Genomic DNA, 27,082 nt, shown 5'->3' with positions numbered 1-27,082 from the left:
ATTGCAGCTCAGAAGTTCACGAGAGCCTTGCCCGACTCTTGCCTTGACCTCCCTCGCACACCCCTCACCCCAACGCCGCTCGTGCCAGCTTGCAGATGCTGAGCGTGGTAGAGGCGCTGGTGCCCTGCTACCTGCAGCGACTTAAGACGCTCACGGTGCAGCTGGAGACGCCAGCGGCCGCCCGGGAGGAGATCACCGCCATCGCGAACCTGGCAACCTGCGTGCAGGCGCTCCTCTACAGCGCCGAGCCTCTCACTCGGTGATTCCCCCGCCCCGAGCCGCTCAGCCCAGGGGTGAAGGGGCTTTGGTCGGTACCGGTCGAGGTGGCGAATGCTACCAGGGTCCACAGTGGGCAGTGTCGACCATGAGCAGTGTCCATCATGGACAGTGTCGACCATGAGCAGTGTCCATCATGGATAGTGACCATCATGGAGAGTGTCCGCCAATGACAGAAAGCTGTACATACCGGATCGTTTATAGACACTCTTCATATTGGTTCTTTTATTTCGTAGATATTTAAAAAAAAAATCTAATTCGGATATTTTTTCCCCTTCTAAAATCATATTCTCTGTCAAATAAACCTTTTTTTCATGACCGTTCCCCGTAAAATAGCTATTACCATGACCTTGCTATCTGGCACATGCGTGATCTAGAGATGCAATGCTCGAAATTTTTTTTTTCATTGTGAGCATTTGCCACCTCGGGTGGTACCGATAAACGATTTTTGGGCCCAATGGCTCAAGGGGTTACCACCTCCCCCAGCTCGCGAAAGGACCGTTCATCCCGATACTCGTGGGCAGAGTTAACCCACAACATGTCCAATTCGAGTGCGACATTTTGTCAGTAATCACAACTAGCATCATCAGGCGGACAGCCATAGTCGTGGAGAAATTATCTTGCTTCAGTCAATTTTGCTGCATAGCTTTCTGATGTATTTTTGGGGCTGTACCACGTGCAGTGCGACCATAGTTGTCGGTTCTAATAAACTTACGTTTTATGCATTGCAGTCCTGCTCGTATGCACCTGAATCATCGTATCATAACGTTACGCTGTTGGGAATTTTAAAATAGGGCCAATTGTATTCTAAATCTAGTTAATGTGTCCATTATTAAACATTCACTTTTCAAGTTTTACAATATACCATGCAATATATATGTCATAATTGTTTTATTACTACTGACATCATAAATTTGCATAACTCTATAATAATATATGGAGTGCATTCTTAAATCTTTAAACCGTTGAACATCATTCACATAGCTCTTCTGTTCCAGCAAGGGCATAGCCGAAAATGTAATCAGTTATATTCCACATAGGCTGAATATGTATGAGTGAATATATATTGTAATTACTTAGCACAGGTCTGAAAGGTCTATAACACAAATCAGCCAGCAACTCGGAGCACTCGTGATAGAACATCAGATAAGAACTAATTTATTGCTTGACCTGAGCGAGGTTATAGAAACTCGGAGAAAGAGGGACGATGGGAGGGAGTCCCAAAGCAAGAATCTAAGATCGCTAATGATAGCACAGCAGATAAGAATGAACACATTTGCTGCAGGGGAAAAAAAAATAAGCTTTAATGGAGTAAATTGAACGCTCTGTTATTTCGCAACATATGGGGACGCGGGTATAACCACGTTCCCTACCACAGAAGTGAACTCGTATTCTGAACGAATTGGCCGTCAACTGGGCGCTGTCAGCGACTGTTGGATGCGGTTGCGGTCGTTTATGTGTGTGGGGAATCCGCCCAGGTCAACTCCGCTTCAAACGAGTATCTTGGTGCGATGTGTAAGCGCCGGCGCGGGGGAAGAAAATGCGGCCGGACACTTTGCCGGCCCCGCCAGCGCCTGGTGCACCGTGCCGGCCTTAATAAGTGCTGCTCGCCAGAGGTCGCAATCGGGTACCCGATACCCGTACCCTACCCGATACCCGGCTATCCGTACCCGACCGGGTACGGGTACGGGTACGGGTAGGCCGTGAGTCACTGGTGAGTAACCGTTTGTCACTCATTTGCCCAACGTCTTGTCTCTTCTCACAATTCAAATTCCTAGAAATCAACCCACCCGCGCCTGCAACATGGCTTCATCCCAGAGGTCGCAATCGGGTACCCGTACCCTACCCAATACCCGGCCGGGTACGGGTTAGCCGGGTATCGGGTAGGGTACGGGTAAGGAATCAAAACCCGTTTGCGACCTCTGCTGCTCGCTAACGGCGCTTGTCCCCAACATTCTGTTGAGGGCAACACGGCGGTGCGTGCGGGTGGTGGATCTTTGGCTTTGTGTGCGTGGGATGTACAGGCCCATGACGGCTCCGCAGGTGAGCCGCTCGGACCAGACCTACAAGGGAGCGGCCGCGGCGAACCACACGACGTCAGGAGGAGCCAGCCTCAGGTCAGCGTGCAGGGGTCTGCCTTGCCCACCCGCAATAGTTTGTGTGTGTGTGTTTGTAAACTTTACGAACTCAAATATTACATGGACATTTGTAATATTACATTATTACATTTGTAATATTACAAATATTAATCGCCTCCAAAACATTTACCATTACATCTGACTAAAGTGTGCATCGCCAAGTAATTTCTCAACAACAAATAACAGCAAGTGTTTTTTATTGTTGTTGTTGAAAATCATGTCTGAGCTGTGTTTTTTTAAAGGGGAACGCGGAAGGAATAGAGAGGGGAGAGAACGTTCAACATAACTGAGTTATGAGAAGGAGAAGAAAAACGCCATGCGAAATGTTTAAGAACAGGTCGAATACAACAACACTATATCCCCACAACATTCAGAATTCCATCCAACGCACGAGTGTAAATGGCCAAGACATCCACACACATTGCTATCGAACCTCGTGCAGCAGGGTTATCTCGCAGAGCGCACAAGCAGAATGTGTCCAATACCCATCTGAACGTGTCTGTCTCCTCTGACCTAATTGTGCTTTGACAAGTTATGAATGCATCCACATTTGTTCAGTATGGGGCATGTAGATTACACGTATATTACGCAGGTATTGTGCGGGGCACGCATATGGAATGTTTGTATTATTCCAGGTGGAAGCCTGTTGCTAAATAGATTTCCTTCCCAACGGTGCGGAGAATAAATGAGGCAATTGTTATTCATGTATATTAAGATGTATCAGTGGTGAGCGCTCGGGAATGTCATACAAACGCTCTAACACTTGCTGGTGTGAATTTAGACTTAATACTTTCGTGACTGCAGGAATTCATATTCTTGGTTCTTTCGGTAAAGTCACGTAGATAGAAAGCAAAAATCTAAATTAAAAGCAGAAAAACTCACGACGTTTCGATCGCCACACAAGCGCTCTTCTTCAGGTGTAGAGAAAAGATGAAGAACGCTTGTGTTGTGATCGAAACGTCGTGGGTTTTTCTGCTTTTAATTTAGATTTTTGTTTTCTATCTCTCGTGATTTTACCGAAAGAGCCAAGAATACTTTGCCGGTGTGAATAATAAATTGTAGTTCAAGAGTCATAGCTCCGTGACCGTTCTTGCGGCCTGGTGACAGAGTGGCCCAGGACTGCCCTCTATTGGGGATATTTTCTCAGGGAATATTTGCCACGGCATGGAAATCATTGTCATCGCAATCTTGGGGACATTCATCGTACATAAGAATGAAGGCATTATAATGTTTATAGAATGCGATGTCTCTGGAGTGTTGAATGCTCGAAAGGAGTCATGCAATCAGTGACCCCCTTTTAAAAACTAAATACTTACGAAAAATAATTGTAAACCATTGATAATATTCAGACCTGTAGTAATAGGTTTTTACCCTTTCAACTGGTACAAAAACTGACACCTTTATACAAGGCATCATGTTTGCAATAACCACAACACATGCAGTCAAAATGCAAACAAAAAGAAACAACTCTGATGATGATAATGATATGCACTGTCCTTGAAGTTGATTGGTCCACACCCGAGACAGCTTTTCATAGAGCCTAGTCTCCGTTGGTGTTGGACCAGATGACGCACAAAGGCATACTAGAATATTCAGACCTTTTTCCATTCGCTGCTGGATAAAGGCCTCCCCATGCTGTGCCGGTCGTGGAGGTTGTTTTGATGATACTTCACCATGCTAGAGGGTGATGGGGGGGGGGGATCACTCAGAACCTGTTTAAATATCACTCGTCACTGATGTTGATCATGGCCGGGAATTGAGCTCAGGTTGCAAGGTTCGGAGCGCACACTGTGCTAATCTCTCCAGCACGGCTCATCCACCAACACTTGTTAGATGAGCGAAAGGAGTAAATGGAGTAGTTTTCTTTATGGAATTGTAATTGTGCTTTATTATTTAAGATCTGTTTGTGTAATGAATAATTTGCCACAAATTAGTCCGATGGTCACTGTGTGCTTGGTACAATGTGCCAGTTAAGTTGTTTGGCTTGCATTTATAGATTTAATTTTGTAAGAATAGATATAGGTAAGAAATTACCAGCGTTTTATTTTTCATTGAATGCGTACTCTAATTTTACTCAACTGTATACATTTACTTAGATAGTGTAGATTAGTGCATTTGGGATCCATCCCAGTTTAGCAGTGGGAAATTAACCCCAGAAGAATATTCAGGAAGGAGCAATTTCCTAATTTGGCAATTGCAGGCAATTGCCTAATTTTGGCATGGCATCAGCGAAACATCTAATTGGGGTGTTAAAAATCTGTTTAAATTGATAATGCCAAGATTAAACAAACACACATCACATTTTGGATGTCTCAAAATAGTTACAAGTTTTAAGTGTTATATTTTTTGGTTCTTTCGGTAAAGTCACGTAGATAGAAAAATAAAAGTAATAAAATCAAAACTACGACGTTTCGATCACAACACAAGCGATCGTCATCAGGAGGAAAAAGGGGGTAAGGTCACTGAAGGCAACTGTTTTTAAAGGTTTAAAAAAGGGCGTGGCACAAGCGTCCTGGTGTCAGAACGAAGTGGGCGGGGCATATGTGCCCTGGGGTCAGAGGTGAAGGTGAAGTACGGAAGATTACATGGAAACATACAACAAGTTATGACTTAAAGCCAACCTCAGTGACGAATATCTAAACTGCTCCTGGGCCTCCCTTAGGTCGACTCAGCCTAAAATTAGTACCTGTTGTGGTGTGTAAACATCATCACTGGGGAGACAAAGGCGGTTGGGCATGATGTTGGCCACCCACCCTATCGTGCGCTGTGCCGGCCTTCATATAGTAGGTGCTCACTTAACAGCACATGCCCCAGCGGTCTGTTGAGGCTACACCGGGGGGGGATTTTGTCTTTTTTGTGGCGTGCGTTGGGCCACGACTCAGGGATGAGTTGCGGCTGCTTGAGGAGGGCCAGGGATTGGGCCCCGAGGAGTTGGATGAACGCCTGGCCAAGGAGGAGTTCCGGAGGCCACGCGAATCGCTGCTCAACATCTGCACCGACTTCTTCAAGCACAGCGGCCCCCGGCTCAAGATCCTGCAGAGCATGGCCGGGGAACCCCGCGCCGCCGTGCCGGAGCTGCTCGACGTTAAGTCGCACATCCGGTGAGCGACTCGCGACACGTGTGTTGCAGTTAGTCCGCGGCCAACCCAGTAAGTACATTTTGTGCTGTCGTCACGCAATGCAGTGCAATGCAAATTAGGGTCTGTGGAGCGTCCGAATGTGACTATCTCAAGACCCCGTTAAAAACGGTGGGATTATACTGATAGGGTTTTTCCCCTTTATTCTGGCAACAAAAACTGACACCTTTTGCAAGGAATCATGCTTACATTAACCACAATACTTGCAGTCAAATGCAAACAAAAAACAATACTCTGATAATGTATGCATTGTCTTTGAAACTGATTGTTTCAATGTTCAATGTAAGCATGATTTTTGTTGCCAGAAAAAAGGGGAAAAACCCTATTAGTATATTTTGGTACTGGCAAAGGAGGTCCCATGATGTAAAGGTGGGATTGTGCAGCAGAGGGGCAACATTTTTGCATGTATCGTCTTCATCATCACGATCCATGGGCAGATAACCTGTAGTTCTCCACTGCACATTTCGTCAATTGTTTCCACTTTTCGCTGTCTTGTGCCAATATGCTCAAGTAGTGGCCACATCTTTCTGGCACCATTCTCTGTGAGGTCTTCCTCTCTTTCTTGTTCCTTTCATTTTTATGAAGAACACTCTTTAAATCTTCCTGTTGTTGTCGATCCTACGTATGTGTCCAATTAGTACCATTTTCCTTCTCATCACTGCTTGTAGAGCATTTGAATGTAACTGCATCTCAAGAGCCTGTACAAAACAGTGGAATTGTACAGCAAAAGGCCGGGGGTGGGTGAAAATGTGGCGTGTATCGAACATTGAATTTAGAAAAGAGACGTTCATTCATAGTGATGGTTGGCATAGTGGTAAAGCGCTTCTTACCTTCTGCACCTGGAAACCTGAGTTTGAGTCTGGTTCAGGGCTGACAGCAGTGGCGAGTGATATTTGAACTGTTGTCCTGCCGCCGCACGTCCGATTAGCATGCATGGTTGGCTACGGTCGGTGCGAAAGAAGTTCAACGTACATACCTACAACTGGTCCTGGGCCTCTCCTCAACATCCCACACTCACCAGTCGAGATAAATTATAGTCAAGACAACTTCCATGATTGACATAGTCTGCATAGGCCTTCATCATGCAGTAGACTGACAAAGAGCTGACATCTAATGAAATCAATTCTGAATACGTAAGAGTACTGTATTTACATTAAAGGTGGGCAGTAACGTCGTACTTGGATTGTAAGTGTTGTGACTTGTCTCTCAAACACACCGGTGAGCTGTATTAGTGACGAATTGGCATGTTCTGTTTTCGTGACAACAAAACCTGTATTATGGACTAATGTGTTTGTATATATATGCAACCCAGACTGGGTATGAGAGGTGACCACTGTGGAACAAGGCCAGCTGTGATAATATCCAGAGTAGTGTTCTTGTATCACAAGTCCGCCTTCCCCATCACCAGTCTGATGTAAGGCTGTGTTGCTTATATCACAAACTGTGCCCTTTGTGAAGTGCGCTTACTTAAATGCACCTTTCTTTGCATTCTTGAATTTAAAAAATATTGCAGTGCATGATGTGAGTACTGCAATGTTCCCTTGTAGGCATGCCAAAAAAAAATATGCGACGGCAAGCATCGCGCATTCCATCATATTAACATCACGATGATCATTGGCAGGCGAAATCATTGGCTGTAGATGACATCGTAAAGACTTGCTGTTAATTAATAATTCTACACTCCTTAATATTCCATGACCGAATTGAGTTTTTCTGGATTTGAATGTTATGAACTGATAAAACACTGTAAAGTGCTACATTATTACAGCAACTAATTAAAATGTTCGAGTGAGAAGATATTTAATTTTCGATTAGGCAAACAAACAGATAAGTGCTGTTTAATGTCACACTCTAATAAATCTTAAAATTGTTTTAAGGGCAGCGTGCATAATAATTACGTCTCAAACGGGCGTGCAGAAAATAAAATATTAACTTTGTTAACGTTAATATTTATTTTAATTTTTGGCAGAGTCAAATTTGCATTCAAAGCTTTTCTCTGTCTTTTCTGAATCGGACCGTATATTCACTTGGATAGATTTTATGGCCTTTGGCCAATGAATCCAAACAACTTTTTTTCTCCAATTGCAGATGCAGTGCAACCCGCTCCCCCGTGATTAATATCGTCCGTCCCTTCACGAGGTCGCGTCATTGATGTCTATTTTTTTAAGCTTCTTACTAACAGAGAGAGCTTCATTTTGAACGACAGCTCGCCGGCGCTTCCATTGATTCTGGCTTTGGCTCTCCATGGTGCCTTTTGAGTTGTTTGGCATGACGGCCGAAGTTTCGCTCCACGTGCTGGTAGCTTCCTTAGGAACTGATGTTCGGTGCAGACCGTTGTTATCTATTAGTGTCATCACTTAGCGTTGAAATACGGTGTTTCTTTTTGTAAGACTTTGCTGTTTTTTCCTGGATTTTTCTGTTGCATGTAGTCACTTTAAGATGTTTCTTGTTCATGTTTTTGTTTTGTTGCGGTTGCACCCGAGTCAAGAGCCGCATGGTTCACAGGGTTATAACTCATAAATGAAATGAAACTGAAAACGTGTGCATCGAAGCCCCGTCGCTTGTATTCAACGCGGTGAAACCGGAGGAATCTCACCCCCAACACAATGGGGACCCCAGTCCGTTGATTGGAAGGTCACGTGTGCGGTGAGGCAAAGTGTGGGTACAGCCACCTTTTCCCACACATCTGGTCAGTGTGGAAGAGTAGAACAGACACCCTCGACAGTGCCCTCTAGTAGAGGCCTTTTCTTCAATAGTGGCTTCAGCAAGCAATTGCAGGGCTGCACCTTTTATCTGCTTATCCCACGCAGGGATATAACTAGGTTGCTGTAGCCATGGGTGCTGTAAGATGGCCGCCGCTGGTCAATCAGAGTCACCTGCGCAGTGCCACTTGTACGTTGGTGCATTCATCATTCCACGTTGCACAGGAAATAGTTTCTGATTCCTAAGTTCTGGAACTGGTGACCAATAATCCGGTCGCTGGATTAACGGTGGTCCTTGTTTGCGTGTTGCCTGTCCGTGATCGCACGGGCGGGTGACGCAGGCTGGCCGAGATCGCGCACTCGCTGCTCAAGCTGGCTCCGTACGACGGGGCGACGATGGAGAGCCGGGGCCTGCGCCGCTACATGACCGAGATGCTGCCCATCACGGACTGGTCGAGCGAGGCCGTGCGTCCTGCCCTGATCCTCATCATCAAGCGCCTGGACCGCATGTTTAACAAGATCCACAAGATGCCCACGCTGCGGTAACAACGGCGAGCGGGTCAGCGGTCGGGGGTAGAAACCCATGCTGCCCAAGCTTGGGTCTGCCGCCACTGAGCTACAATAATCCGATTTATTTCATTGGGAAGAAGAGTATCTTGCCAGATTGGAAGAGGGGAGAACAATATATAAACACGTGTCTGGAGTAGTGTATTATTATAGTTGTCATGCAGCGGCAACAAAAAAAAACACGAGGACTCTTAGACTTGCAGAATTCCCCAGAACAGATTTCTTTAAAGAGATGATGGTTCAGGAAGAAAAAAACCCCAGAACGAGTGGCAACCCTAGCCTAAGCGCGTACCGAGACACGCGCATTAAAGAAAACACGTTTCAACACTCCATTCAACCGCCCCTGTGCAATTGCCTGGTGTTTATAATTGTGAATTAGCTACGGATAGGAGCAATTGCCTCTTGATCTATTGCTGTAGGGATCTCAGCCAGTGCTGAAATTACTGCCGCTGGCTCCGAGCCGCGGACGCAAATGAGCGCTGGCCAGGCCCATTGTCCGGTAGAGCGCGCGGAGATTCGCTTTATTCCTTCCACTTTGTTGTTGCTTGTTATCTTCTGCACCATTGCGGAATTCCAAAAGTTTCAGCAACGCGGGTGCGCGCGGTTGTCTTGCGATAAATAATTATTTGAATTTATAAAGTACCCTTAAACAATCGTTCTGAGGGCGATATGCATGGAAAGAAGTGAGAAGGACGTTTTGATAATAACGAAGGAGAGAAAGCCATTTTAAACAGATGCGTTTTTCGTCAAGATTTTAAGATTCGTAAAGTGTTTCCCAAGTCCTGACCTCAAAGGGCAACGAGTTTCAGAGTCGAGGTGCCGCAATTGCAAAAGCGCCGTCAGTTTCGAGACCGTGGTGACAGTGAGCAGTGCGCAATCTGAGGATCTTAATGATCTTGATAGAATATATGTGGGCTGAAGGAGGTCATGAATGTAGGGAGCAGCCCTTCATTCATCCAGTATAGTCGGATGAAAGGATATTTACATGAATCAAGGTCTCTGTGCCTTTTTGGCAAGAGCGTACCGCCAGTGCCAAAAACTTCTGCTTATTAGCATGCGTCCCCTTTAACATTGCAGCGTGGCTGATTGCGGTAATATTGCAGTGATTGTGGTGGGTGGTGAAATTAAATAGAAAAAAAACAGTTATGGCAATTAGTTTTATTTTATTTTGTTCCAAGCTGTCGGATTACGTTTTTATCAAAACGCTCGAGAGACGTTGGACATCCATTTAAAACAAAAATGTGCACGTGTCCTCGGCCTCCCTTAAGAGTACATGGAAATTACAAAGACAGAGGGGAAAGAAAAAAAATATATATATATAATCACCTGATTACCAGTTAACAGCTGCCTTAAGATTTGCGTGAAGGCTTGTTGCTGCTGATGTGCGTGTGTTCCCCTGGTTCACACGTTGTGCGCAGGCGGCAGATTGAGTGGGAGGGCGCGAGCAGCCTCATTCAGGGAGTGTGCATCACCCTTCAGAAGCAGCCAATCATCTCCTTCCTGCCGCACGTCCGCTCCCTCATCAACATCTGCGTCAATCTGGTGAGGGACCGGGAACCTGGCCGGGACCGAGACTGGGCTCGGTGTGACCGACCCACACCTGCGGTGCCTTTTCAACCACGATGTCGTAGGGATAGAGCCAGGAGTGTTTTCGGCAATAGCATCTGGTTACCCAGCAGAATTTGCTTAACAAAGCCTGACTTCCGGTGATGAGGCCCAGAATGTTGACTCCGGTCCACCAGAGTTTGTTTGCTTAAAACAAATGGCACTGGATAATATTGGTCTGGAAAGCCCAAATAATATATATATTTTTTAATGTGCGAAGATACGGAATGGAGTTCTGCTTATATGTAAGATTTACGTAGGACTGGGAGTGTGGTTAACCGGTCACTTTTTTAAACTGTAGGTATATTAATATTATTGTGTTACATATTTTTTTATTTTACTACTTCATGGAAAAAAAAATCTCTACAGGCTCCGATCTTATCCTCAATAAAGAACTAACGTTTGGTATAAAGAGAACTCTTCCTTGCATTAAATATATGGCATCTCATTGACATCTACTCGGTTGTAAGGGCACGGATTCTTTAATTTCCACGCATTAAAATTCGAGTGTCTCTCATCCAAATCAAACAGCACCAACCCATGTTGCTCATCCCAGTATAATAATCCTGCAATGCCAGGGTCAGGTGGGCTATAAATCCTGGATTTGTACCTTCATACCCGAGTCAGTCTTACAACAGCGAAATGTCCAGACAGACTTTTTGCTCAACTTGATGCTGCTCAGCTAAAGAGGCCTTGGCCAATTCACCTGTGGCCCAGCTTGGGGAGGGTTTCTCACGTGCCCCCAGCCAGCCTGTAACGGTGACCTTCATCGACCCTTCCAGAGAGGAAACGGCCTAATTGAATTCCCTTTGAAATTAATTTAGACGCATGTGCAAGACAGCCGCGGCACTGGTCCAAAAACCTCATCCCACCCCCGGCCCGTCAAATCCTATCACGCAAATGTTTTGTTGTTGTTTTTACGCCAATCAAAAAGTTGAGCTGCTGTGCCCTTGCTCAGCTCACCGCTCGGCATTGATGGATTCCCTGCTGTGCGTCAGCTCCGTTATTGCCGACACCCGGCGCTTCTGCCTCGCTGAATAAAGAGCGGAGCAGCGGCGAGCTTCCCAGGAGCCCTAAGAGTGGGAGAGGAAAACATAATTTAAAAATGCCTGTTTGACACGGAGCATCGACGCTCCATCCTGCTATCACAGCTCCCCTCCCCAGTGTCGTGTTAAAGCAAAGGTGTGCGGCTTGTTGTTGAAATGCCACAGCCTCCGCCTGTCAGGTTTCCTGTTGTTATAATGCGGCGTTTATTTTCCATGTCGTAATTTTATTCGTTGATTGATCACCGTTATTTAAAGCGGTTATTCGCCAAATGAGAGGAAAGAGGCGCTTTTATCAATGGAGACTTGGGTCAATATAAATGCATCTAATGGCAAAAAACAGATCCAACAACAGGCTTGCTCACGAAATGTTTCACGATGCAGAACAGGAACGAAATATATAACAACGTGAAACAAATAGTAACGAGAAAACATTTGAAAAACACTTATATTCATAGCTTCATTTTTGCCTGGTAGGATTGGGATGGTTTAGTGTTGTATTTGTGTGTGTTTTGGTGATTTGTTTACCTTTCTTGTACTTTGCACTACTATCGTGTTGTTGTACTGTTTGTTGTTGCAACGTTCTTACCCGCCCCGACTGTAAATCTTCAAAACGGAGCTTTGTAGCTCATCGGATTCCTCCGGTATAAATAAATAGTGTGATTCTGAACCGTCCGGGCAGTGGACAGTTATTAACAAAAGAGTCTTGTCGAGCATGAGTGTTGTTGACACTAGAGAGCTCTCTCTCTCTCAACGTTGTCAGTGTTGCTCAGCATGCAACGTCGGACGACGAACGCTGCTGACACTGCGATTTCACGCGGCTGTGCTCAGGTGATGGGTGTGGTGGGGCCCTCCAGCGTGGCTGACGGGCTCCCCCTGCTCCACCTGAGCCCCTACCTGTCTCCACCGCTGCCCTTCAGCACGGCCGTCGTAAAGCTCGTGGCTTTGCAGATCCAGGTGCTCGATAAAAACACACATCCGCTAGGTGAGGTTCAGTTGAGGGGGTGGAACGGTGGGCGCATCGAGTTAACGCGGCGCTGAGCATAAACCATCAACACGGCGAACTCCGGTCATCCAAGCAGCGGCTTTTGGGCGGCCATCGAACAAAGACGGTCACTGCATCGCGTGGCGCTTTCAGACGCGCTTCTGCGGCCGTCTGGAACGCTCTTCCTTCTGATATTAGGAAGCCACTGGAGCGATGCACTTTTAAATTTAGATTGAAAACTCATTTCTTTTTCAGTATTTTTTGTGTTTAGTTTGTTATCCTTCCACCGCACCTCCAAATAGTATGGTTGCCTACGTCTGGTGCGAAAGAAGTTCAACATACATACAAAAACCCGGCGGATTTCAGTTCGATTCCTGGCCATGGCTAACAGTGACGACTGATATCTGAACCGATCTTAAGCACCACCTTTACTAACCAGCACTAACCAGCGTGGTGAAGTATGATCACACTCTGGTGTAATGCAAACATAGTTTCTGTCACCCCAACTTGCCATGACCACCAAACTCCACCCACATGAAGGAGGCCATTCAGCCAGAGTGTCAAAATCATCCTTTCCTCTTGGTAACATAAATAAAAACCAAACCCCTGTTATTATTTATACTAAACCTGTTTCGTTGTGCGTGACATTTGACACACCATTCAGGCCCTGAAAGAAGACTTTCCGCTGCACCTGGTGATTTCTCCATTCACCAACCAAGAGAGGAGGGAAGGGATGCTTCTTAACCTTTTCATCCCCTTTGTGCTGGCCGTGGGCTCCGGCAACCGAGGTGCTGCACATTCTCATTGTCTCGGCATCCACCCTGTCGTGAAACTAGCTCCACGCAAAGTTCAACGGTTGCATTCACATTTTCGAGAGTTTACTGAAAGCGCATGCCTCGATATACATCCGGGTTGCGTTCTTGAAAACCTGAACGTAAAATGTTTAAAAAGATGGACCCGATTTGAAATCGCTAGATCTCTGCAACCACGAACCGCCCATGAATGAAACGCTTACCACTTGAAAGGGCGGGGCATAGAGAAGGCGGGGCATAGAGAGGGCGGGGCATAGAGAGGGCGGGGCATAGAGAGGGCGGGGCATAGAGAGGGCGGGGCATAGAGAGGGCGGGGCATAGAATTTCAAATGATGACCGCGAGATGCCTCTCCCAGCGCACAAACAGCCCCTCGCCTCAGTCGTTCGCAAGACGGTGACCCCGCAAACACAAGGGGCGTTTTGCGTTCTGCAGTTCAGCAAGACTGAATCCGTAATTGCGGTGCAGCGTGCGTTTTAACGGCGTTTTGGCATTGATCCGCCAATGTCAAAGACCATTCGTCGTTGGTACCGACAATTTGAGGAAGCGGGCTGCTGTTTTTGTAAGGGGAAGAGCACAGGGCGACCACGCACCTCGGAGGAAAACGTGAGAAGAGAGGTGTTTGGGACGAATTCACCTATCGTCTCGATGTTGTCCGTACAGCAGGTGGAGGGCACATAGGGCATTTATAAAATGGTTAGTAAAACTTGATAACTCATTAAACCGTTTGAAACTTTTTGTGTAATTGTAACATGTTGCCATTGTGAAATATACTGCTTTGAAAAAACTATGTTTTTCACTATAAATCCTTTATATGCGTGGCGGCTAGAGTCCTCTCGTCCTCTGGCTTGAGATGGCTGCCACCTATGGGTCAAATGATTGCTTGCCACCATTAAGCAATTGGTAATTAAATATAATTTATTTTTTCCTAAAAAGTGTAAAATGTAGGAAAAAAATATTCACGAAAATAAATTGTCACGCACAACGAGTCTGTGTGCAAAGTGTCAGCTCGATTGGATCACGGGAAGTGGGTTAAAAAACGACCGAAAGATTTGCACGGTCGTAAGCGCGCAAGCAAGCAAGCAAGCGAACTTAATATAAAGGATTTTAAAAAATGCGTGTCAACTTATGACGAACGTAGGAACGAATCACCCTCAATCGAATTTTCTCACGTCGGTGTACACCTGGGGTACGTCTAAAATGCACGGTACACTTTTTTGCGGACATCGCAGAGCGTGCGGTTTGCTCTGGCACTTGCAGATGCTCCACGGCTGCAGCAGTCGGAGGTGCTCTTCCTGCTGCAGACGGTGCTACACGTGCTGCTGCCACCACGTGTCATCAGCACGTCGCGCAGCAAGAACTTTCTGCTCGAGGGCTCGCCGGCGCACTGCCCCAACACCGCCGGGGAGCTGGGCCGCGACTCGCGCAAGGACGGCCTCGCCGAGTCAACCAGTCAGGCCGCCTTCCTCGGTGAGGCCACCGGCGAGAGCGTTTGACCGTCATCATCGTCGTCGTCGTCGTCGTCGTGACGATGATGGTCATCAGAATGATCGTGGATCACCATCTTTATCATCACGTATTCTATGTTTTGTTTCAATGAAATGCTTCGGTTAAAATCAAATATTGAAGAAATATCTTTTACTTAAATCATAGCAACGAATCGTGAAAAGGTCACTGAATCTCTGATGAGGGGGAGGAGGAACGAGCCAAAAATAACGTCTAAAAAAAAGAACAAAAATGTTATCCAGACACGAGATGGGACATTGCGCATTCATGAAAAATAAAATACCATTTGGCTTTGCATACAGCAACAATGTGGATTTATATAAGATCTATAAATACATTATCTTTCGAATTAAAGCTTTCGTGACTGCAGGGATTCATCTTCTTGGTTCTTTCGGTAAAGTCACGTAGAATGGAAATAATAAAATAATAAAATAAAACATAATAAAATAATTCTCACGACGTTTCGGCCACAACGCAAGCAGCCGTCCTCAGGTGGAGAACAGGTCTGTCGAGAAGACAGACTCTGTCTTTTCGACAGACCTGATATATGTTTTGTGTTTAGTTTGTTGTCCTTTCCCTGCACCGCCGATGAGTTGGCTACATACGGTGCGAAAGAAGTTCAACATGCGTACATATATTCACGTATCATCATGACAATGCATCGCAAAATGGACAGATCGTTATTCGTTAGGGAACTCAGAGGCACAGAGCACAGTCTCACGGGCTTCTCGTTCGCCAGCCTGAGCAAGCCCAGTGCCTTCAGTTGACTCCTGAAGGTCGAGGGGAGTTTCATTGCTTCGCATGTGCAGCGAGGGAGATTTCCCAGTGACGGGAGCTGCCGTCGAGAAAAGCCGCTCAACCGGTGCGGTACTAGTTCTGGGGATCTTGGGACCGGTGGTTCACGACGCTTCTCCATGGTCGTCATCATCATCGATCAATCATCATCTTCAGAGTCATGCCCACACTTTGGGGGGTTTGTTTAATGCTGAATATTATTTCCATTGCCTGGTCTGAGAGAGTGTCGAAAATTTTGCATTGCAACAAACACTAACTCACAACCGCGTAGGTTGTTTTGCGGTTGTGCCGTATAGCTCTCCAATGTATTTTTTGGTTTATTTCGGGTGTTGATCGGCACTGTCCGACGTTTCATTCATTGTGCTGAAAAAGGTCCAAGTACACAGAGGCAAACGTTGGACATCATGCCAAACATTGGAGGGCTAATCACAACCATGTAACCATAAATGATCCTCACCTCTTTGGATATCGAGTTGAGTCTACTTATCACTCGCATGGGTGAACTCCACCAGGGCTTGCCAGGGATAATAGGCTTTGCCTGTAGCTTTAAAGTATTTTCTCTCATTAACAAAGCTTCAAAACTTGTGTTGGACAGTCTGAAATACGCAGCATTGGTACACATATATATAAAAGACACGAGAGATATTAGATTGTTTTTCGTGGTGTGTATTTTTCTCTCACAACTCCCAATACCAATAACGGCAACGAAAAACACACAGCTAAAATGTGCACATATTTCATTTCCCTTTTGCTCGCTTGATTTCACTTATAAAACTTGTTTTCAGTAGTCGTCCTGCGTTAGGACGCTCGTGCATTTAGATGATATCGAAATCCAAATTTGATTCAGGTTCCTCTCTCGAGTACTTAATAGGAGCCTATAAAGAGCAGCATGCTCTGCTCGTTTAGCATTGGGATGCGTCCACTTGCTCATCTTCGAGCGCTGATGGCTTGCTAAGCCATCGTCATTGGCTCCGTCTCTGGAGCGTGCAGCCAAACCAGAAACGCCAGTTCTCAGATTCCGTCCACTGGCTCCCCAAATCCCATCTCACATCAATCAACTATATGATCATCGACATCTTCGGTATCCTCAATAGATTTACTCCCGCCTACCTCTTCTGATTCTTCTCACTCTCCTACCTCCACATGCACCTCCTCGAATTAACAAAGCCTCTTGTCAAAAACCCTGGTTTAACTACAGTTCTATGGGTGGTTGCTCCTTCTCTGCTGCTGGAACTCTGGCTATCTGCTTAGCTGACTCCATCTATCTTTTTTCAAGTCGAGCCTTAAGACCTGCCTCTTCTTCTCTACCTACGACTGCCCATTTCCATCCATCCAACTGTATTTTTCGGGACAGCACCCTCCTCTTTCCTACGTTCCCTTTACTTATTCTCATTGATCTATTCATGCCTACGTGTTGCTTTTTGTACGGTGTCCTGAGACGTAGTCATGTCGATATACTTTCATCAACATCATCATCATCATCATCTACTGCTAGATGAAGACCTCCCCCAAGACGCTGCCACCTCTCTCAGCCTTTGCGTTGCGACAATCCATAGCCGAGCTGATTTCATCGTTCCATCTCTGTGGTGGTCTTCCTGTCGCACGTGCTGCTTCATTTGGCCACTGGCTCCTTCCATAGCCCTGCAAGGTTTATATACGCCCAATGGCTCGCGCTGCGCTCATATTCCTCGTTGTCGTCACGTTTCGGCGAAACAAGAAAGCGCGTCGTTGCGTTGCAGCTCTGAAGGTGCTGTTGGTGTGCTTCGAGCGTCAGCTGGGGCCCTACTGGTACAAGCTGAGCCTGCAGGTGATGGAGATGGCCTTCCGCAAGGTGGGCGTTGTGGCCCTGTGGGACTTCATGGACTTCATCGTGCGCACGCGCATACCGCTCTTCGTGCTGCTGCGTCCGTTCATCCAGTGCAAGGTGAGCAAAGCGTGTCTGGCCAAGTGAGAGCAATCATCGTTGGTTAGTTTGTTGTTCTTCCCCCGCACCTCCGATTAGCAGGGTTGGCTACGTACGGTGCGAAGTAAGTTCAACATATTCTTAGGTTTTTTCCACCTGAAGACGGAAGCTTGTGTTGCCTCCGAAACGTCTTGATTTTTATTTTATTTTTTATTTTACTTTTATTAATTTTTATTTTTTACCTACGTGACTTTACCGAAAAAAACCTAAGAATATGAATCCTTGCAGTCACGAAAGCTTAAAATCTATAAAGAAATACTTCTGAGATATCTTGAAGTTAGAGCCTGGTTTTGTTCTCCTGTAACCATAACTCCACCACCACTTTTAATAACTCCCCCCCCCCCTCTTTATTTCAACTAATATCATCTCATATTCAATTTTATAATTGCTGTAAAGCACTGTGGAATAAGGCGCTATAAAAATCTGTATAATATACGAGGCTCTCTCCGTGGATGCCAGCTCCACACTCTATCCTCCACAACCACCAAGCCACCTCCGTGCGAGGGCACTTGTTTAACTACCTCGCCTGGTATACAGGAGCTCGTGGGTTCGATCCCGACCCCGATGCCTGCTGTATATTTGGAGTTTGCATGTCTCTTTCACTGTGGTCGCGGGGAATTTTCTCCGGGTTCTCCGATTTCCCCCCCCCACATTTAGCGTCAACCTTGCGTTGTGAGTATTCGGCTGCTATACATTTCCACGTGATGATAAGCCACCTCGTTGAGCTATCGTTTGTGGCTAGGCTCGCTTCGTGGGCCTTACCTGGTCAAATGAAAACTGTTTCGTTTAAATCGCAAGAGTTGTCGTCTTCGCGATGCTTTTTCGGTGGCATGCAGCTGCTGCACGTCCATCCCGAGACGGCGGAGGAGGAGGCGGCGCAGAGACGAATCTCCGAGCAGCTGGAGCGTCGCTTCATCCCGCGGCCCCTCTCCAAAAGCTCGCTCGTCGCCGAGTTCAACAACGAGCTCAAGATCCTCAAGGAGGCCGTGCACAGCGGCACTGGTGCGGTTTGCAGGCCCCAGGGTCCAAACCGGGACATAGCATATCATGGGAAGAAGAATTGTCTTGTCACAATGCAGGGAAGATGGGAACTGCATGCAAATGCATTGCCTTGAGTGTTTCGTTATCATGCAGCTGACCGTAAAAAACAAAAACTGTGGGTTTTGTTTTATGTACCGGGAGGACTTCCAGATTTCCCAGGATGGCCGTCTCAACTAGCGTGTGATCCTGGGAATATGACGACAGGTGGTGACCCCGAGAGCACGCCAGGTGGCCACCGCCAGATCAGCAGCTGCGCTGGCATCTGCGGAGTCACCCTGTCCCCTCGTCGCGGGCCTCACCTCCCCGTGTTTCATCCCCCCCCACCCACGCAAACGACCGCATTGGTCAAAGCCCCATGGTTTCATTGTGCGGTGACGGCAAAGGACATGTTGACGTTGCTGAAGCTTGTATTCCCTCCAAATAAACGTAATGGTTTGTGTTTCACATGTTGTGTAAAAAATAGATATTCTAGTTATTGATTTATAAATTGCAGTTTGCTCTTTGGTCTTTTATTAGTAGCAACAGTGTGGGAAGGCCTTCATCTAGCAGTGGATAGACAGTGGCTGGTGATGGGCTGATGCTGCTTAAGATGATGCTAGCGATGCGTTTGGTTGATTATCGATGACAATTAATGAAAATCGACAGTTAAGATCATTACATTTTTGATGATGACAATGCTGATGACATCGTTGAGGATAATGCTGATGACACTAATACCGATGATTATTATAATTGATTACACTGGTCAATACACTTTTTCTGGCATAAGGTATTCCAACGGTTTTAAGGTAATTTTGGGGTGCTGATTCTAAATCTGGCATCAGTTTTTGTCTATCACATCAGGTTTTTGAGATATCAAATATTGCATTTTCAATCAAAACTGCAGAAGAAAAATATTAAATAAATGTGGATATCTACATACAATTATATTATAAACACACTATCCTAAAAATATAGCACCATATTTTAACACTAAAGCAGTCACTGACTCGTAACAACTTGCAATCATAAGTGACAGAGTTAATTTCGGGCAAAATCAATGAAAATGGGGTATGCCGATAGCATAAAAATTAGATGTGAGAGAGCAAATCTGAGATCAGATTTGGAATCAGCACCCTGAAATTAGTCTAAAACAGCTGCAAAAGTCCAGGCCAGAAAAAAATGTTTTTTTTTTGACCAGTGTTATTGACAGTGACGATTATCTGAACCGGTCCTGGGCCTCCCCTAGGTCGACTCAGCCTCAAATGAGTACTTGGTACGGTGTGTAAACATCACCACTTGGGAGACAAAGGCGGCCGGGCGTGGCGTTGGCCACCCACCCCCTCGTGTGCTATGCTGCCCTGCATAGGCGCTCGCTAACAGCACTTGCCCCAACAGTCTGTTAAGGCTATATGGGGGATCTTTGTCTTTCTTATACTGCTTTATAATCGCCTTACCCTCACGATTCCCGCGTGTTGTGTGCAGCCTACCAGGGCAAGACCTCGATCAGCACGCTGGGCACCAACACGTCGGCGTACCGCATGAGCCTGGCCACCATGTCGCGCTCCAACACGGGCACGGGCACCGTGTGGGAGCAGGAGAGCCAGCCGTCCCACCAGGCCTCGCAGGACACCATCAACCGCACCGACGAGGAGGACGCCGAGAGTGAGCTGCCTGTCCCGCGATCGTGCCCCGATAGCGGCGGCGTGGCGCGGTTGGCACGGGCGCTGTTTCGTAAGGGCAGGTGGACCGCCACCGCCGCCTCCACCACCACCAATGCCCCCACCACCACCTCCACCTCCTCTAGCTGCCGCGTCAGAGCCTGCAGCACAGCAGCAGCAGCGGCTCTCTTGCGTGCAGTGGGGTAGCGTCGTTGGTGTGGGGCCTTGCGCAAGGAATGTAATGGGGCCTCCTGTCCAATTCAGCATCTTTCAGAATGTTTATTTACCCTGGAGAAATCTGATGAGCTGCGAAGCTCTTTGTCACAGATGTCCCCAAATCCTCTTTGTAGCATGGCCTATGGACGCCTCCGGCGCAGGGACCACGGTGCAGTTGCATCTCTAGTCAACGGTTCTTTCTCATTCTGTACGTGAGAGAAATACTTGGGAAGATTCACATATTTGGCTGAGGTCCATTTAACCCTCGCGTGAATCACGTGTCCACAGGGGTGGGCTGCTGTGATTCGTTGGCATTTGAGCCACGGTGCCAAATGCTTTAAAACGTTTGCTTCGTGAAAATCCTCTCCTCGGTACGTCATCTTATTCAGTGTGGCCTACACAGGTGGTGGGACATGATGACGACTGCTGCGGAGACGATGGGTTAAGCAGGAGCTGGGCATTCAAGAAGGCAGTAGCAGCTGGTGGAACCTCATCATGTCCACTGCCGTGAATAGATTATATGAAAAAAACATCTACGTATTTGAGGGGGTTCCTCTGACTGACTTCTCGAAAAAAAACATTTTGGTTTTACTTTTAATAATGAATGCATGCCATGGTTATGCCTCTGTTGTTATATTAGCTGTTGTAACATAGATGATTTCACCAACGTTAAGCAGCACTCTGGAAACTTGTGAATAACACCCACTGTAGCTTGTAATTACCGTACTTGCTTTTTAAGGCATTTATCAGTAGCTCTTATGGCATTCAAGGCATGTGCACATACGCGAACCAACGTGTTGCTCGTGCCCACGTACGTGCCTGTATAGATCTGATTATTGTTTCTGTGTCGTACCGAGTATTATTGGCACGATGTCCGACCTTTTTCAGTTCGGGACCTGAATTTAATTCAAGTGCCGAAGGAGCTCTCGGCACGTCGGGCAAAACATCAGACGTAATGCCGCACACGACACACGGGACAAACCAAGAAAACCCACCGGAGCGCTTTTACAGCACGACCGCGAAACCCCGCGCAGCGGTAATCCACCCCTGTGCCCGCAGACCAGTCGGTGAGCATGCCGAGCGTGATGAGCGAGCGAGACGAGGCGTTCTTGGCGAGCGGCACGGCGCGAGGACGCAGGCGTCTGTCCAGCCACGTGTCCTGCATGTCGGCGCCCCAGACCAGCACGCACATCTGCAGCATGCTGCCCAGCCAGAGGTGACACTGCTCGTTTGATCGCACGTACTCGCGCACTCGCGCGCACACGTGCGTACCTCTGGTGCGTTTCGAATCGGCACTCCAGCTACGGATGTGTGTGTGTGTGGGGGGGGGGGGCTCATACCAAGCGGGCTCTGGGGATGGGCCGGCCAAGTCGCTGCGATTCGCACGGTTGGCTATGTGCGGTGCGAAAGAAGAAGTTCAACATCCATACACGTGATTTCGCTGAGACATTCTCAGAATCGGTCGTGACATCGCGGATGCAATTCCTTCAATAGTGTTTCTCATGTAAAATTAAAACTTCAGGGTGTAATTTTGTTAAAATCCAAAAAAGATCTTGACTTAGAACAGACTAACCTAAGTCTCTTCTTAAGCATAACTGTGTTTTGTGATCACAGAGGGTAGAGATTGGGGAGAAGCCACCTGCAGAGAAGCATGTGAGTCATGCAGCAACTGAAACACAAAATACCTGCCATGTTGTTTAACCTTGGCCATTTCTGGGCTATCCTGGGCCATTGAGCCCCCTTTCCAATGGTCTTGGAAAGGTAGCAATAGAAGGCAAACCACCATGACTCCAGTCCCCATGTATAACAAAGAAGAGACAAAGATCCCCCTATATAGCCTGTGCTGTTGGCGAGCACCTTTGAAGGCCGGTACGGCACAAGGTGGTGGGTGGCCAACACCACGCCCGACCACATTTGTCTCCCCAGTGTCGATGTTTACACAGTGCACCAGGTACACATTTGAGACGTTAGTCGACCTAGGAAAGGCTCAGGACCAGTTCAGATAATCGTCATTGGTGATGAACCTGACCGGGAATCGAACCCGGTTTGCTTGTTCGAGCCCCGCGGCTACCCTGGTTAATACTGTAAAGATCCCGTGACATTATTTCAAGAAGAGTTGGCCAATGAGTGCTGGCGTCAAGGTCCAAATTTGATAAATGACTTGCAATTGGGTAAATCCACATGGCAACATGACAGACTACACTCGTCTGTGAAACGCAGCACCTTTGTGATAGCCCTGCACATTAACAATGGCGCGAATATCAAATATACTCAATTATTATTCAATGTTGTTAAAAAAATTTTTTTACAAAAATACGACCGCGTTGTTTAATACATCGGCGCTACATTCCGCATCCACGAATACTATCGCTTGTTGTTTCAGGTGAGCCTTTTCCGTCTTTGTTAAACACATGGCTAACATCGACTGACCCCTTGCCACGGGGCGACCTGCTCCTGCGTAGCACGGGGCCCTGCCGCCCCACGATCCATTCCTGCTGAGCCAGACTGCACAGGGCACAGCGGTTTCGTTCGGGAGCGTTTTCCTTTGACTCTGTCCTTCTGGGGAAGACAGGTGGTGGGCCAGCGGCTCTCAAGCTGCAAAGGTTAAGCACGTGATCGAACAACAGGGGTGCGACGAATCGTCGACTCGCATCGATTAGTAACCTCATGATTAGTGCGTCAAATTGCATGTGTAAGAATCAAATGTTTTTTTTTTCTCATTGGATATGTTTTGTGTAATGGTATCACTTGACCCCCTGCAGCCATCGGTGACTGCTGCATTCCCCCTCCCAATGTTGACAATTTTACTTCAACTGAATAGCGATCACAAAACGCGAAATTTGTGGGATTGCCTCAGGGGTGGGGAAGGGGGAGTCGAGTTGTCACACCCGCGCTAAACCGTCGACTCCAATTATCTTTTTAAGCGCAGCTTCTCGTGACAAAAGTTTCTCACGCAATGCTCGTGCGAGCAAAAATCTAAAAAAAGAGAAACGGGATTTTGTTGCAGCACCCAAAAAAGATTAAAAAACGCGCGTTCAACTTTGGCTCAAACGAAGCGAGCTGAAGTCTTTGTGGTAAAGCCTTGTCCTCTCACTCGCCTAATGAGCTCGAAGGCCAATGCAACCAGAAAATCATACACGTCAAGTGACGGTGTCACAAGAGAACGAAAAAAACGACGTTTCTTACTCCGCAGCAGCTGAATGCATCCGGGGCTACCACGCGGGGCCCACCACCCATCTTTCCCATCGCTACATTTGCCTGTACACTCTGCACTGCCCCCGAAGGCAGATCCCACCGTGAAATGTTTAAAAGGTATATATATATTTATTTTCTTTCTTGAAAAGGCAGCAAAAAATCAAAGTGTCCGCGAATATCAAGCACGCCCCTTTGCCGCTGCGGCGGCTCGTGAGAGTTGTACGCGCTCATTGCCAACTTCCTTTGCCAGAATGGGGCATGCCACTTTTTTAACCGAGGTGATTGGCTTTATTAATGCCCAGCCGGATTGACCAATAATTTTTAAGATAGCTGAAGCAATAACTTCCTTGGGTGAGCCCTCTAGTGTACGTTTACACTCGGGGTGGACATATTTGTCGATTAATATTGATCCTAGATTTGAAGCTTTCGTGACTACAAGGATTCATTTTTTTTTACTTTTATAAATTTTAATTTTTTACCTATGTGACTTTACGGAAAAAACCTAAAAATAATATTGATCCTCACCGTTACGGCACACGCGTCAAATTGCATGTGTAAGAATCTATTTTTGTTTTATTCATAAGTTTATGTTCTATGAAAAAAAAGAATCGATTCTTTAATCACACCGCAACCCTGAATCGCGATGATGCATCCAATCTCCGGGTGGAATGGTGGCTGGGTCAATCATTCCACCCCGAATTTTCACCGAAAGGTAAACTGCTTCTCGCACCCAAAACGACTCTCGCTGTTGCGCATTTTTCGACGAGGGGAATTAATGGCGCTGCAGACCGATCAACTTTTTCCTTCTCACTTCTTTTTGTGGCCTTGGCCCCTGCTTGAATTTCACCTCGCACTTTAACCCTGCACCCACCTGCCTCCTCCCACTTACCCCCTTGCCCCGTCCTCACCTCCGTGATCCACCCCTGCCCCCGCACCCCCTACCCACCCCCCTCCCCCTGCAGTGAACCTAATGTCCTGGAGGACATCCAGAGCTTGGCGGCTAACCTCTCTAGGTACAGTCCCCATGCCAACCTTCATCCCAGTTGTGTGCGTGTGGTCGCTGTTATTCGTGGGTCCTGTCCTCTCCATTTGTGACTCCCTCTTTAATGTTTTATTTGGGGATATCGTAGCCGCGGGCCCCAGATGCTCCCGACTGCACTGTCACAGGGTGCCGTGCAATTTCAAATATTTATCCGTTGCCCGTATTTCGTCGGTAGGGTTATATATATAAAGGCTCCCGTGATCCAATGTGATGTGACAGTCATGTGAAGGGATAATTGCCCTTGCCCATGTTTTGAAGTAGCGTTCGTGGAGTTTTACACCTCACGGCCACGTCACGTGCAGTCAGGCGCATTCAATTTGCGGCTCGTGTGGGTGCCACTTTTGTGTGCGGGGGGGGAAAAGCCGGAAATTCTTCCAGCTTCGAGTTTCTTCCACCGATTTGCTGAAGCTTGTTTAAGGATAGCATCTGTTCTTGTGTGTGTTGATCGTGTCAAAAAAACAATAATTGGTGGTAATATTCATCAACTGTATGTCCATTGTGCTGTGCTTGTCTTTAATGGTTCGGCACCACGCGAACACGTTGTTTCTGTTCGATGGGAATCGCGTAATGTGTGCGCTGATGCAGAGTGCACAAGCCAGAGGAGCATTGCTGCAATAGGTGGACTTGTGACGGCGATACATACAACTGTCTTGACCTTGTGACTTTCCGATCTGCCGCAGGTCATCTATCGCTTCTCATCGGTAGACATCTTTTCTTCAGAGTTTTGTTTTATTAACTCGTTTTTCTGCTGCGCACAGACTCTTGGGAACACGCCATATGTATCTGTTGATGTTAGCATTTTCCCCCACAGTTCATTAACCAGAACACAGGATTTAAAAAGCCGTTAAATTAAGCTTTAACAAAATCAACATGTTTTTATCGCAATTCTGCCGAGTCCCCAAGTCACGGTTATTGCAATAATTAAATGGATTGTAGGATTTTGACCGCGTGCAATATTTTTTTTTTCAAATTTCCAGGGAACGTTCCTGCTTCTTATCAGTTTTGCAGAGAAATGGAATGTGCATTCTTGTGGGATGTGGAGCCAGCCACACTCATTATGCAGAAGTAATGCTATGAAACTTTACTGCCCCCGCCCCCCCCCCCATTGGATTCCTCATGCCTTTCACAGTCCTTAGCTGCCAGACAACTTGCTTATGCGATTATTTATACAATTTGTCCCTGCAAGAGTAGCGCTTTGGGGCCGTCCATAAATGATGTCACGCATCTAGGGGGGGGGGGGTCAGACATTTGTGACGATGTGTGACGAGGAGGGGGGGGGGTGAGAAATGTGACGTCACATCAAAATGCGCAACTTTAAATATAGACAACACGTTCTACTTAATTAAATTGACTTTTTAATAAATGTTTTCTCCTACAACATCAGAGTACAGCACCACAATAAATACGCACTACAATGACAATAGTTTACAGCGATTTGAAGCATGTTTTATTTTGGGGGGGGGGCAGAGCTTTGTGACGTGACGAGGGGGGGGGTCAAAAATCGTCCAAAATCGCGTGACGTCATTTATGGACGGCCCCTTTTGTCTCTAAACTTCACCAAAAAAAAACCCCTCCTATGAAACAGAAAATCCACGCAGGCATTCTCTCTCCCCGTTTTGTTCATGACTCCATCTTGTCACTGTGCGCATTTATTCAGTCGATTTTTATTTTGTTGCTGTTGCAACAATCGAGTAGATGTACAAACGACCGGCGGCAGCCCACGGTTTGTTTGTACGCCCTGGAGCGCGAGAACAAACTCTGCCGGAGCCCCACGGGAGTTGTTCTCGCAAGGAGGGCATTGACATGGAGCACGATTGTGCCTTAGGGTGGCGAGCGTGCAGAGTGAGCCGGGGAGACAGAACCTGCTGACGCAGCAGCCGCTGGGACGCAAAAGAGGCCTCAAGCAGGTAGGGGCTCTTTCCTTCCAATATTGGGAAGCCACTGGAGTTATGCACTTTTAAATCTAGATTCATTTTTCATAACTGCTTTTTGTGTTTAGTTTTTTGTCCTTCACTGGCACCTCCGATTAGCATGGTTGGCTACGTACGCGTAATATGGTATGGCCTTAATCTAAGTTGTCTTGTGGTTGTTGTTGGTTGTTTGACTTGCATCCCACTGGGATTTTTGCACACAGCGTTAGTGTACAGTGATTTTTTTTTGGTGCAATATTTTGCTGTCTTTTCTTGGATTTTCTGTTTGCACTTAGTCACATATTCACTTTAAGATGTTTTTTGTTCATGTTTTTTGTTTGTTGCGGTTGCTCCCGATTCAAGAGCCGAATGGCTCACAGGGCTATACCTAATAAATGAACTTGAACTTGAACTAATAGAAGTTTAACATACGTACATACATACGTACGACGCGTAGAGGGACTCTTCCCAAGCGTCGAGGCCATCAAAGTCAAACTCCGCTAATGCAAAG

At 46.7% G+C, this 27,082-nt stretch overlaps 1 protein-coding gene across 10 annotated transcripts in view; it reads left to right on the top strand.

Annotated features, from left to right (window-relative positions):
• The window catches only part of UNC80 (unc-80 subunit of NALCN channel complex), a 122,307-nt gene that overhangs the window by 88,347 nt on the left and 6,878 nt on the right, over window positions 1–27,082 (top strand). For 8 of the 10 annotated variants that reach the window (XM_078859126.1, XM_078859130.1, XM_078859125.1 and 5 more), the window contains exons 48-61: window positions 89–259; window positions 2,301–2,393; window positions 5,297–5,515; window positions 8,595–8,795; window positions 10,239–10,362; window positions 12,300–12,425; window positions 13,118–13,241; window positions 14,524–14,733; window positions 17,304–17,488; window positions 18,364–18,529; window positions 20,033–20,212; window positions 21,484–21,640; window positions 24,582–24,632; window positions 26,487–26,568. In XM_078859126.1, the coding sequence (XP_078715252.1) occupies window positions 89–259; window positions 2,301–2,393; window positions 5,297–5,515; window positions 8,595–8,795; window positions 10,239–10,362; window positions 12,300–12,425; window positions 13,118–13,241; window positions 14,524–14,733; window positions 17,304–17,488; window positions 18,364–18,529; window positions 20,033–20,212; window positions 21,484–21,640; window positions 24,582–24,632; window positions 26,487–26,568 (2,089 nt within the window). The remainder of the gene's footprint in view (window positions 1–88; window positions 260–2,300; window positions 2,394–5,296; window positions 5,516–8,594; window positions 8,796–10,238; window positions 10,363–12,299; window positions 12,426–13,117; window positions 13,242–14,523; window positions 14,734–17,303; window positions 17,489–18,363; window positions 18,530–20,032; window positions 20,213–21,483; window positions 21,641–24,581; window positions 24,633–26,486; window positions 26,569–27,082) is intronic. The other 2 variants (XM_078859132.1, XM_078859131.1) reach the window with 1 other exon arrangement.

This window comes from Lampetra fluviatilis, chromosome 8 (assembly GCF_964198595.1).
Source record: "Lampetra fluviatilis chromosome 8, kcLamFluv1.1, whole genome shotgun sequence".
In the NCBI taxonomy this organism is placed as follows: Eukaryota; Metazoa; Chordata; class Hyperoartia; order Petromyzontiformes; family Petromyzontidae; genus Lampetra; species Lampetra fluviatilis.
Note: the sequence above shows the minus strand (reverse complement) of the source record. Positions and strands in the feature narration are given on the sequence as shown.